This window comes from Schistocerca nitens, chromosome 11 (assembly GCF_023898315.1).
Source record: "Schistocerca nitens isolate TAMUIC-IGC-003100 chromosome 11, iqSchNite1.1, whole genome shotgun sequence".
Taxonomy (NCBI): Eukaryota; Metazoa; Arthropoda; class Insecta; order Orthoptera; family Acrididae; genus Schistocerca; species Schistocerca nitens.
In genome coordinates, this window is record NC_064624.1 from 195,387,187 (window position 1) to 195,400,395 (window position 13,209).

Genomic DNA, 13,209 nt, shown 5'->3' on the forward strand with positions numbered 1-13,209 from the left:
TACTAGCATGGAAAGTTAACATGTTCTTGCCGCACACATTCGTGTTGTGGTATATTTAGTCATACAGTGTTATTTTGTTGCTCGGTTATTTTTTCTTCGTGACATTTAGCGAAGGAAAGTGATGAGGCGTTCTAAGTGCCATGATGAACAACAGACAACCACAGAGCGCAGACGAACTGTCATGATGCGAATGTTTACGTTTGCACTGCTGTTGTCTTGATTTTTGCAGAAATACGTCAGTTACATAATTATAAAAAAATAAAACGACGGACTGACGCCGATAGATGCATAAACACGTATCCCAATGTGATAAACCCGTGAAATATTTTGTGGTTATTTACAAACCAGTCTCATTAGTACCGTATATCTCTCGTTGTGTAATTTTGGCAGAATTAACGCCGAAAAGTCAAAACTTTAATCTTGTTGCTGAGCGCACCGTAAAGTAATCGTATTCGTCGATTATTGTGGCTGGGTTACTGTTGACAGTTTTGATGTATAGGATAGCAACTTTATTTCGTGCGATTGTGTTTAGTTGTGTTTTACCACTACAGACAAATTGTTTCCTGTGCATGTAAGCATTTTTTATGGGTTTCCGCTTTCTTTTAATTCTGACATATTACACTTGCTATGATGCCATTAGTTAGTGCAATAGTGGCTTAAACTATATATGCTTGTACTCCATGCATGGCGTAGTAAGTGGTTTTGGAGGACAGCGAGGATCTAGATTACACCAAACTGCCTTTGCTTTGCCGAATATGTGATACAATAATTGCTTTACCTGCCAACAACGTGTTAAACCATTTCAGGAAATGCCACGAAAGATGCTTCGTTAGATATTGCATTTCATGTGCCTGCCCAGAATTTAGCGTATTAAGATGTAACGTCCATAATTCAGTATCATTTCTAACTAGCCGCAGTGTCAAGAAAAATGTGTGTGAGCTCAATCTTGTGTAGCAGTGTAGACCGGCTTTGTATGAAGTTGCAGGTAATTAATTATTCCAGGGTAAATTCTGAATTGTATGCATATCTAACTGACAAAAGATATTGTACAACGTTCTGAACTTACAGAACATTCATACTCTAGCAATTAATTATTTCAAGTGAACATTTATAGTTAGGTAGGTTTTGCCATGGCATTATGGAAGCGTCCGATTCCATCCGTCTGCTGTGACCCATGACGTCTCAATAAGGCGGAAGTGCCCACTTCCAGCTTATACAAAATGGTGACGGTATCGTCACTACATACACATGCCAACAAAAGTGAACAAAAATAAAAACGGCACAAGAATTTCTCACTCCAAGAAATAATGGAACTATCAGGACAACTGCAGGAAATATGAGGTTGGGGAACTCAAATGGGAACCCCTGGAGGGAAGGCGACGTCATTTCAAGAAACGCTATTGAGAAAATATAGAGAACCAGCATTTGAAGCTGACTGCCAAACGATTTTATTGCTGCCAACATACATTGCGTGTTAAGTATCACGAAGATAAGATACAAGAAATTAGAGCTCATATGCAGGCATACAGTCAGTCATTTTGTCCTCACTCTACTTGCAAGTGGAACAGGAGGGGAAATGACAAGAAGTGGTACACATTAATACCTGCCATGCACTTCACAGTGGCTTCCAGAGTATTGATGTAGGTTGTTTAGGGCGAGAACAAGTTAAATATATAACAATATAAAACATTGCCCCATCAAAACAAAAAAACCTCAGCTTATAAAAAAAAATCCAACATCTGCAGTTCCAAAAAGTGGTGTTAGACATTTACCGTGATCGGTATCACTCGAATGCAGCTCTCGATACCTACCAGCAAACTAAAAAACAGGAAAACACAACCACAAACTTCACTTACCTACATAACTTGTTTAAAACCCCACTGAAACCAAAACCCCAGAAACTCAAAAAAAAAAAAAAAAAAAAAAAAAAAAAAACATTTTCACAAGATCAATTAAAACACAGCTGAAATACCATAAATATAAAACAGACAGAAGGACAGATTACTATGGAATAAAATCGAAACAAAATTTTCTTGCCAGCAAGAAGGCCTCTGACAAAATCACCTGTGTTGGCCGTCACTCCAAACCCCCCCCCCCCCCCCAAAAAAAAAAATGATGAGCACCAAACTAATCATACCTAACAAAGATGCCACATGCACAAACAAAACAAAACAAAATCATCATAAAAAAAAAACACTTTCAAATTCCCATTAGAGTACTGACTACCGAGACAAATAAACTTGCATTACCACAGTGATAACCAAGACATCAAACTCAATGTGTCCACATCCATGACCAGAGGATGCCATCACATATGACGACACAACATCTACAAATGTGAACCATCTCAAAAGCACTGCACTATAGTGACCTCAAACACAACACCATTGTGTCATGGCTCAAAGCAGATGGTTGGAATCCCGATGCATTTCTTATTCTGGTGTGGGCAAAAAAAGACCTAATATACAAACTAACATCTGACAGTAGTAGGCCTACAGGAAATTAGGTGCAACTACATGAAAGTACTTTTTTTTTCAGGTACCTAGAATTGTAGCAGCTATGGAACATGACACAAATGGCTGGGTGAAAAAAGAAGAGATGAATCTGGAATGTAACCCCGTGGTAAGCAGTTTTCATGAGTTACTCCTCAATGAAGTTTTTGTATAAGTTACTACAACATGCTGGTTCAGGTAGCTCAGTTCCAATTATGCTGTTGGATATGTGAGGTAGGCCTATGAGTAGTGTAGAATTGGGTGTTTTGTAGTATGTGTTGTTTGTGTTAAATTACAGTGTCAGAAAGCTATCTTATTATTTCTAAATTGCATCTAGAGCTTTGTCATATGTCTTTGCTAAGTAACTCCTTGGATTCTACTGTGAAGTATAATCTGAATCAGGATACTCTCCATATACAGGAGGCAGCGAGTGTCAGACAGGCACATTTAAAAGAAGACTAAGCTAACAGACAATGACCTGGTTCATGTTGTTCTCATTCCCCCCTGGATTTTCAATTGTATGAAGTATAGCAGTCGCATGATGAACAAGGAGATGTGTGATGAGGCATGTATAATGTCAGACATTGGATTGGTTCCTGTCGAGGCTATTGATAGGTGGGATTTCACAAGGCATGGCCTACACCTCAATAGGAAAGGGAAGGGTATACTGGCAGGGTTGTTAGCGAAATCCATAAGGGAGGGGGGGGGGGACACTAAATACGTGGATGTACCACTTTTTTAGACTAACATCAGTGTCCAATGCAAAGTTGAGGCAGGCAGGTACTAAAGAGGTCCAAAACTCACAGAATTCTCACAACAGGAAAGTAAATAATAATGTTACCATATTTAACCAAAATATTGGTGGATTAAAGAAAAACGTAGATTCTCACAAAAGTAAAGTAAAAGATAATGTTACCATTTTCACCAAAATATCCTGGGATTGAAGAATAAAGTAGATGAGCTCCTGGTTTGTTTAGATGACATTGAATCTCATAATGTAATAGATATACTATGCCTGTCTGACCATCACATTGTGTCTGATATGGAAAAGATAAATATCAGTGGTTATAAACTAGCTGCACACATGAGTAGAGAGAATAAGGTGAAAGGAGGAGTTGCCATACATGTCAAAAGTTATTACTGTGTAGAAAGCTTAGATACTAAAAAGTTTTGTCTAGAACAACATATAGAAGCATGTAACTGTCAACTTAAACTGAAGGAGGGCTCTTTTAAAATTGTAACAGTATATAGGTCCCCTTCAGGAAACTTTCATTTATTCCTGGAAAACTTAGATGCCTTGTTGTGCTATCTGTCAGATAGGGGAAAGCAAATTATTATTTGTGGGTACTTCAGTGTTGATTCACTGAAAGAGTGTAATAGGAAGAATGACCTGGAAGTCTTACTCACTTCTTTCAATTTGACATCTGTCATTAATTGTCCTACTCGGGTAGTGAAGGACAGCAGCACATTGATAGATAACACTTTTATAGACCAAGATAGGTTTAATAACATAAATTCTTGTCCTGTTGAGAATGGCCTTTCTGGTCATGATGCTCAGCTAGTTACAGTATATGACATAGCTCCATTCAGTAATTCAAAACTACCCTCAAAAATTGTGTGTTCAATTAATGACTCAACAATTAGAAATTTCAGAGAAAATCTTCAGCAGTTAGACTGGGATGAGGTGTACAAGGAACCAAATGCTAATTTAAAATATAACTTATTTCATGATACACTCGTAAGAGAATTTGAAAACTGTTTCCCCAAGAAAGTAGTTAAATCTAATTATAAGAAACCATGCAAAAAACATTGGCTTACTAAAGGAATAAAAATATCTTGTAAACACAAAAGGGAACTGTATCTAATAACAAGAAAGAGTAATGACCCAGAAGCAGCCAAATATTGTAAAAACTACTTTGCTACATTAAGAAAGGTTATTAAAAAGTCCAGAAGCATGTGCATCATGTCTGAGATTAATACCTCTGATAACAAAATCAAAAAAATTTGGAATATTATTACAAGGGAGACAGGGCAACCAAGAGTACAGGATAATGGCATCACCATCGAAGCAAATGGAAACTTGATAAACAACAAGCTGGAAGTTGAAAACATTTTGAATGATCCTTTTTTAAATGTTGTAGAGAAAATAGGATCTAAATGTTCGTTAGAAGAAGCAAGGCAGTTGATGGAAGAGGCCATACCCACACCATTTGATACAGTTGAAATTCCACCCACCTCTCCTTCTGAAACTGGGAAGATAATAAACTCTAAGAATAAAAGCTAACATGGAATTGATGGCATTTCTAGCAGGATAATAAAAGCTTGTTCCCAAGAAATAAGTGGGATTCTTAGCCACATATGTAACAGCTCTCTGAAGCAGGGTATTTTCCCAGATAGACTGAAGTATGCCATTGTTAAACCACTGCATAAAAAAGGGGATACGTCTGATGTCAACAACTACCATCCAATCTCTCTTCTGACTGCCTTATCCAAAATTCTTGAAAAAGTAATGTATAGTGTAGTAGCTTCACACCTTTGCAAAAATAAAGTTTTAGCAAAATGTCAGTTTGGTTTCCAGAAGCTTTTTTCAACGGAAAATGCTATATATACTTTCACTAATGAAATATTAAATGCCCTGAGTAACCAGAAGTCAACCGTTGGGATTTTTTGTGATCTATCAAAGGCTTTTGATTGTGTAAATCATGGAATACTTCTAGATAAGCTCAAGTATTGTGGTATGAATGGGACAGTGCTCAAATGGTTTAAATCATACCTAACTGGAAGAGTGCAGAAAGTTGAAATAAACAGTTCACATAATATGCAAAAAACTGGTGATTTGTCAAACTGGGGAAAATCAAGAATAGGGTGCCGCATGGTTTGGTCTTGGGTCCTCTGCTGTTCTTAATATTTATTAATGACTCGCCATTCTATATTCACGAAGATCCAAAGCTGGTACTTTTTGCCAATGATGCAAGTATAGCTATCACACCCGACAGACAAGAATTAACTGGTGAAATTGTGAACGATGTTTTTCAGAAAAATCATTAAGTGGTTCTCCGCAAATGGGCTCTCATTAAAGTTTGACAAAACACAGTAAATGGAATGATCCCATTAATAAATATAGACTTTGATCAGGAATCGGTAGCTAAGGTAGAATATTCAAAATTTCTAGGTGCATGCATTGATGAGGGGTTGAACTGGAAAAAACACACTGAGGATCTGCTGAAACGTTTGAGTTCAGCTACTTATGCTATTAGGGTCATTGCAAATTTTGGCAATATACATCTCAGTAAATTAGCTTACCACACCTATTTTCATTCTCTGCTTTCGTATGGCATCATATTCTGGGGTAACTCATCATTGAGTAAAGGAGTGTTCATTGCACAAAAGCGTGGAATCAGAATAACTGTGGGAACTCATCTGAGATCATCCTGCAGACACTTATTTAAATAGCTAGAGATGTACACTGTAGTCTCACAATATATATATTCATATGAATATAATAGAGGGAAACATTCCATGTGGGAAAAATATATCTAAAAACAAAGATGATGTGACTTACCGAACGAAAGTGCTGGCAGGTCGATAGACACACAAACAAACACAAACATACACACAAAATTCAAGCTTTCGCAACCAACGGTTGCTTCGTCAGGAAAGAGGGAAGGAGAGGGAAATACGAAAGGATGTGGGTTTTAAGGAGAGGGTAAGGAGTCATTCCAATCCCTAAGTCCCTAAGGTAATTCCCTAAGTCCCTAAGGTAAGTCTTTCCACTCCCGGGATTGGAATGACTCCTTACCCTCTCCCTTAAAACCCACATCCTTTCGTCTTTCCCTCTCCTTCCCTCTTTCCTGACGAAGCAACCATTGGTTGCGAAAGCTTGAATTTCGTGTGTATGTTTGTGTTTGTTTGTGTGTCTATTGACCTGCCAGCACTTTCGTTCGGTAAGTCACATCATCTTTGTTTTTAGATATAATATATACATTCACTTATGAAATTTGTTAACATTCCGAACGAATTCAAAAGTAATAGCAGTGTACATGGCTACAACACTAGGAGAAAGGATGATCTTCACTACTCAAGGTTAAATCTAACTTTGGCTCAGAAGGGGGTAAATTATGCTGCCACAAATGTCTTTGGTTACTTACCTAATAGCATCAAAAGTCTGACAGATAGCCATATAGCATTTAAATGGAAATTGAAAGAATTTCTTAATGGCAACTCCTTCTACTCATTAGATGAGTTTTTGGATATAGTAAGTGGGTAATTTCCCCAACCCCCACACAAAAAATAAAAAAGATTAAGAGTCATGTAATATTTTGTATAATGTAATATCCTGTATAGGCACCTTTTATTAACCTGACACATTTCACATCATTATGAAGTATCGTACTCATGATCTATGAACAAGTACTAATCTAATCTTTTCTGGAAAGTCTGGTGTATTGACAAATTATGTTAATTGTTGTAAACACTGAAAATTATGATTACCTGTACCTGTGATGGATTTTTGTTGCGGTGTCAAGAAGACAGCTTAGGAAGATGTGATTTGTAGTGGACATATCTTTTTTGTCATCATTTTTGTGTTTGGCTCTATGCACTGCTGTTGGCAATGTACCGTAGATTAAAACCTGGCTGTATAGATTAATCAAAGATAATACCAAGTTTAGGGAATTAGCTTTTTTATTTATTTTCATATATTTCAATTTAGCTATAGGCCTATAGTCTAAAATTAGCTAATGAAGCCAAGTTTGTAGCTTTTATTATTTTAATTTTATTTATTTTTTGATCAATTATCTTCACCCAAACTGCTCCACTTCACAAAGCTCTCATGTTAGTTACGTATTGCTTTCTAAATTATTTGGAATATTTTTGTTATTAGGAAATTATTGTTATTGTATGGTTATTGTGACTATGTGTGCAACATAGATGTTGTAGTGGATTTAAGAGAGTTGCTCCCGTCCACCATTTTGATGAGGTCTTGAATTAAAGCTGAAATTCTGTATCTGTGAGAGGAACTCTGAACAGCTTTAGTGTTATGAATATTACAAATGCAGAGTCAGTTATCTTTTTCTCATTATTTTACCAAGTATGGCAGTATTTTGAGACTAGTGTGTGACTAAGGTGACATTTATAATCAATATAAGTTTGGAACACCCTAATTTGTGTTTAGCATTTCCACGTTCCTTGGAAATATTTCATATCGATAGTTTTTCTGGGTAACAGAATAGACAGTTGCAGTTGTCATCTGATTTAAAATACATGAGCTGCACTTCAGTAGCACAAACAACAATAATTAGTGGTGTCTGCAAGTTTCAGTTGCATACATTGACTAACAATAGATTATAATGTTGACTGTATTTTTAACTTGGGTGCACATTTCTCCAAATGTCACATGTTGTTGTACTGAGTAAAGCAGTTCATGCTTTTGTGTAATATGCACATTCACAACTGAGGTTTTTGAATGGTTACATGTGAGATGAGTTAGATATACTTGGAAGAAATAGAGTTTATTCAGCTATGTCTCTGAACAACATGATTTATAGGAGAAACAATGTACTGATTGTATGCCAGGTTTCTTGAAGTGTATATTGGTTACATCACTGTACCATGTGGAAACTGACTGTGGAGGGACTCACCATTTTGTTTTGAATGGATATGTCCACTGTAGAGCCTCTTAGTAAATTCCGAGGTAGCAGACTGCCACGTGTTACTGATACTACCCTATTTGACCAGTTACTATCAGGTTCAGTAAAGTAGGCCTGTATGAAATCCAAATGAGCAGATTGTGGTAAAAGTAAGAATAAGAAGCAGAACTGTCAATAAAATTATTTACAGATCAATGATGCCAGCAATGTATGTTAGCTTTGATGGGAAAACAGAGGCCTACATAGATGGCTAAGTAAGCAATTAGATAAGATATGATAGAAGTCTTTGTTTCCCAGCTATGAGCTGAAGGTAATCTTCCATACCATGAGCATAATATATATTTAGTATGTGCAGTATGTTCTGAAGCAAGTGGTTAATAACCTGCAGCAGGAACTGTAGAACTGTAAGATCAGGTTGTTTCACTGACAGTAATGTTGACTCCAATCTCACAATGTAATGATACTTTGGGCTTCTGTGTATTTGAAGAAATGGAATAATACAATGAATGAACTTCAAACAGTACTGAAAGATTTCATTTTCACCACCAAATGTCTCGCTTATTTTCTTCCATCTGTTACCTCAAACTATTCTACCATTGGCTAGACAGCCAGAGCACTGCGGAATGTAGGTGCTGTGGAGGAAAAACATTCTGGATGGCACTTGATTGGCTGTTAACTTCAGTTACCGTAGTAATTTCTGAGATTTTTGTAATCACTATGGAACCATATTTGTGGGAGGTAGAGAGCAGGATAAATGTTTCAACAATAATTTATCATTTTACTGGTATTCATTGACCAAAAAGGAAGAAATTTCAACATATGTTTTTGGGGGCAAATGGATGCTCTTCCACCTGCCAACAAAGATAAAAAAGGAACTTAATTGAAGAAAGTGAAACTTATTCTCATAAATGTGCATCCCCAAATAACATCCTAAATGACCAGAGTAACCTTGCAAAAATTTTCGAAGGATTTTCCGAAATTTGCCATTGAGGAACATAAGCCAGTGCGAATTTATCCAGTGTATATAGTAGTTCTGCATCATGTAAATCTTTTAGTCTGTCTTTATTGTTTGTAAATATTGCTCCAGCTCTTGAGTAAAATGTGTAATATTAATTCTTTTGTATAAAATTAGTATTATTATATTCCATATAGTCTAATTAACAGTCACAAATGCACTTATGCAGTCACAATAAAGAGTATTCAGCACATTAATGCTTATCAATTTCCAGTCTTTTCAGTCATACTGAAGCTTAAACTAGAAATAGTAACTAAAATATAGTTTTTGGATGTAAATAACATAGACGTAGATAATGTGGTCTGCGGTAAATAAAGATGTCAGTCAGCAATGTTGTGGATACTGTGTTGTTTATTTGTGCAAAATCTATAAACATGAAAATCATAACAACAATAAGCCAAATAGGAAGTGAGTACAAGAAATCAGCAATATATTACAAACGGACCTCTCTCAAAGTGTAGTAAATAAATAAATTGTCATCTTCTAAGGGCAACAGCAGCATCCAGTTTGCTGTCAATGTTTAAACGATATACCTTCTGAAGATTCAGGTATGTATTACACCAATCGAAAGCTGGTGAAAGTGTGAAATGCATATTGGCATGAATAAAAATATGTAAAAAAAGCAGATAGTTGCTATATTTGTTAAAACAATAAGCAACTGTTTCACTCTGCATTAAAGATTCTGTGATGGATGGAAACTGCGTGCCAGACCGTGACTCGAACCAAGAACCCTTCAATATGTGGGCAATGCTCTCACCTGCTGAGCTGTACAGGCATGATTCACGGCTACCTTCACATTCTTTCTTCTGCCAGCATCTCTCCTCTGCTACGCACACTTGCTGGACTAGCACACCTGGAAGAAAGCATATCATACAAAAATGCCTCAGCCGTAACCTCGGAGTTGTTTCCAGAATGATCTTTCACTCTGTTGTGGCACGTATGCTGCTTTGAAACAGCCATTGAAATTTAGAAATCAAGAGAGATGACTGGCTTGCTCAACAAAATATTGAGCAGAAAATGGAAATGACTACTTGACAGCTGGAAGTAAATCATGAATCAGCCATGCTAAGAAAACCTGAGAGAGCAAAGCCTGTCTTGTTAGTTTATTATGGGAGTCTTGTGACATGGTGGTAAGCAGTTGGGATTCATTGTTGGGATGTTTGAGGAATGGAGATGACAGAAATATTGTAAGAAATGATACATGTGGTTGTAATCTTACCCTCCCACACATCAACATTAATTTTTCCTGTCTCTTGAAAAGTCTTGAAAGCTTTGAGAGGCCTAAGATATACAAAAGAAAAGCTTTTTACTTATCTTCATTTTCTCTTGTTGTTGGCTGCAGATCTTGCATCTAGTGATATTCTTGAGGCTGAAATTTTGATTTAGTGGGTTTCTGATAGCTAAATAACTGATGAAGATTTGCCTGTCTTACTCTTGAATTTTATTCTTTGTCACATTTTTCAATGTCACACCATTTTTACAATTTCCACTTGTATAACCCCACAAATTACATTGTTAGTGTCAATCATAAAAATAGGTCCAATTCCATCAGAGGCATGCCCACTACTACTAACATTCTGCGGTGCTCACAATATTCTGAAGAGTTCAAAAAGCAAAAAAGCTTACAAACTTTCTTGATAAAAGATGAATCCCTACCAAGCTCTATCATTGTTTTCTAAATGAATCCAGAAATAAGTGTAATAAATATCAGCAGACTGTGCAATTAATAATAGGAATTTTAAGTATGCCAGATATTTCGTAATTTCAAACACTTCTAAAAGAAGAGTAACTTTAATCATACATACAGTGTGTAACAAATTAATTTCTTTTTATACATTTTAGCCTGAAATATAATACATCACATACAAAATCATATGAAATTCTTTTAGTGAAACAGGTGAGATAATTAATTTTAACCTATACAAGTTTCAGGATTAATCCTGGTATCACCTACTTCTATATTAAAAAAAAGGGTCATGTTAGAGGAAGGTGTCCCATTACGTGGTGGCAACACAACTGAGGTGATGAAACAGTGTCATGTACAGCATGGTTATAATTAAAATTTTGCTACTTGATCCAATATAGACGGAAAACTATTTACCATATGGGTACCCAACTTTATAGGAATGACGATCAGACAGTGCATTGCAGAATTATTTGCAATGTTAGTATTTTTAGTGTCATGACTTACTGTAATGTAGGATTGAAACACAAGCATCAGTGTCCACCACAATAGCAGTCAGTCAACATGGGTCCGTACAAGGTGGGCGATCCTTTACTCTTAGATCTGTTTTATCAAAACAACAGCAGCAATGCAGCTGCTCTTCGCAAGTATCAGTGCATTAAAGGAATATGGAGAGGTCCTCCTTCCACACCAGGATTGATGAACACGATCCGGAAGTCTCAGTTAAATGGTGATTTGTGAATTGCTTCTGGGAGATGCAGATGTTCAATTGCATCTTAAATTGTTGAAGAAGTTACTATTGCCATGACTGAGATTGCTGGATGCCATGTGTGATCTCAAATCAGTGCACGAGCTGTGTCACAACAGCTGAACATTCCATGGTTCACTGTTTGAAAAGTGCTGCAAGCAGTTGTGAAATGTAATCTCTAGTGTGGGTTCAAGCTGCCATGAATGCAGATGATCATCACATTGAGGAACCTTGAATACGAGGGTAAGTCAATTATTATCCGCAAAGTAGTTACGAAATTTTATTGTAATGAAGTAGGAAACTTACAAGAACATCATTTTTTGACATAGTCTCCTTGTGTTTCAATGCACTTGTTCCCTCACTGTACAAGATTCCCGATGCCCTCATTAAAGAAGGTTCTCGATTGAGCTGTGGGCCAGGAATGCACCGCTTCTTTCACTCCTTCATCCGAGGCAAATCGACGGTCCCTTAATGTCTGTCTGAGTGGACCAAATAAGTGATAGACAGAAGGGGCAAGATTGGGACTGTACTGAGGATGATCCAGTACTTCAGTTTCTGGAGTGTTTCAGCAGTGTGGGCAGCAGTATGTGGACGGGCATTGTCGTGCAACAACACAACACCTTTTCACAGCAATCCTCGGCATTTGCTTCGAATTGCAGGCTTCAGCTTGGCAGTAAGGATCTCACTGTAAATTGCACTGTTTATTATTGTTCTTCTTCCCCCATAATGTTCCAGTACTGGACCTCTTGTCTCCCAAAAAACCATAAACGTCAGTTTTCCCGCGCTCGGTTGGGTCTTGAACTTTTTCTTGCATGGCAAATTTGGATGTTTCCATTCCATAATCTGCTGTTTACTCTCCGGCTCATAATGATGGATCCATGTTTTGTCACCAGTAATGATCCTGTCTAAGAAGTTGTTTCCTTTGTTACCATAGCGATCCAAATGTTTTTTGCAGATGTCCAAGTGTGTTTCTTTATACAACTGTGTGAATTGTTTTGGGACTCATCTTGCACAAACTTTATGAAACCCAAGTCTGTTGTGGATGGTTTTGTAGGCAGAACCGTGACTAATTTGCAGATGATGTGCCACTTCATCAATAGTTAATTGTCTGTCTAAGAGAATCATTTCACATGAATGTTCAATGGTTTCTTCATTTGTAGCAGTGAATGGTTGTCCGGTTCCTTGATCATGCATAACACTTGTGCGACCACTTCGGAATTTTTTAATCCATTTGTAGACACTCTGCTGTGGCAAAACACTGTTCCTGTACTGTACTGAAAGTCTTCGATGAATTTTGGCCCCTGATACGCCTTCCGACCACAAAAAATGGATCACTGAACATTGCTCTTCTTTGGTGAAAATAGACAGCAGAGCAGCCGTGATTAACACCACGGCAGCAATGACAAAACTAACCAAGCAGCTTGAAAATTGCAAAGGTATAAAAACAAATAAACAAAGCATGTGTCATCAACGTAAAATGACACTACTACCAAAATAAACACAAATATAACTAAATTGTGGATAATAATTGACACACCCTCATATAAACATGGTAGGCAATTAAGAAATGTTACCATTTCATGAGGAAATTAATACATGTTTCTTTCAATGGTTTATTCATT

The 13,209-nt window shown here is 36.9% G+C and overlaps 1 protein-coding gene across 3 annotated transcripts in view; it reads left to right on the top strand.

Annotated features, from left to right (window-relative positions):
• Positions 1 to 244: 244 nt before the first annotated feature.
• Positions 245 to 13,209, top strand: part of LOC126212826 (zinc finger protein 665-like) — a 47,577-nt gene continuing 34,612 nt past the window's right edge. For 2 of the 3 annotated variants that reach the window (XM_049940232.1, XM_049940233.1), the window contains exons 1-2: positions 245 to 571; positions 2,539 to 2,622. In XM_049940232.1, coding sequence (XP_049796189.1) covers positions 2,560 to 2,622 — 63 coding nt within the window. In that variant the 5' untranslated portion in view covers positions 245 to 571; positions 2,539 to 2,559. Of the gene's footprint in view, positions 572 to 806; positions 986 to 2,538; positions 2,623 to 13,209 lie in introns of all 3 variants that reach the window. The other variant, XM_049940231.1, reaches the window with a different exon arrangement.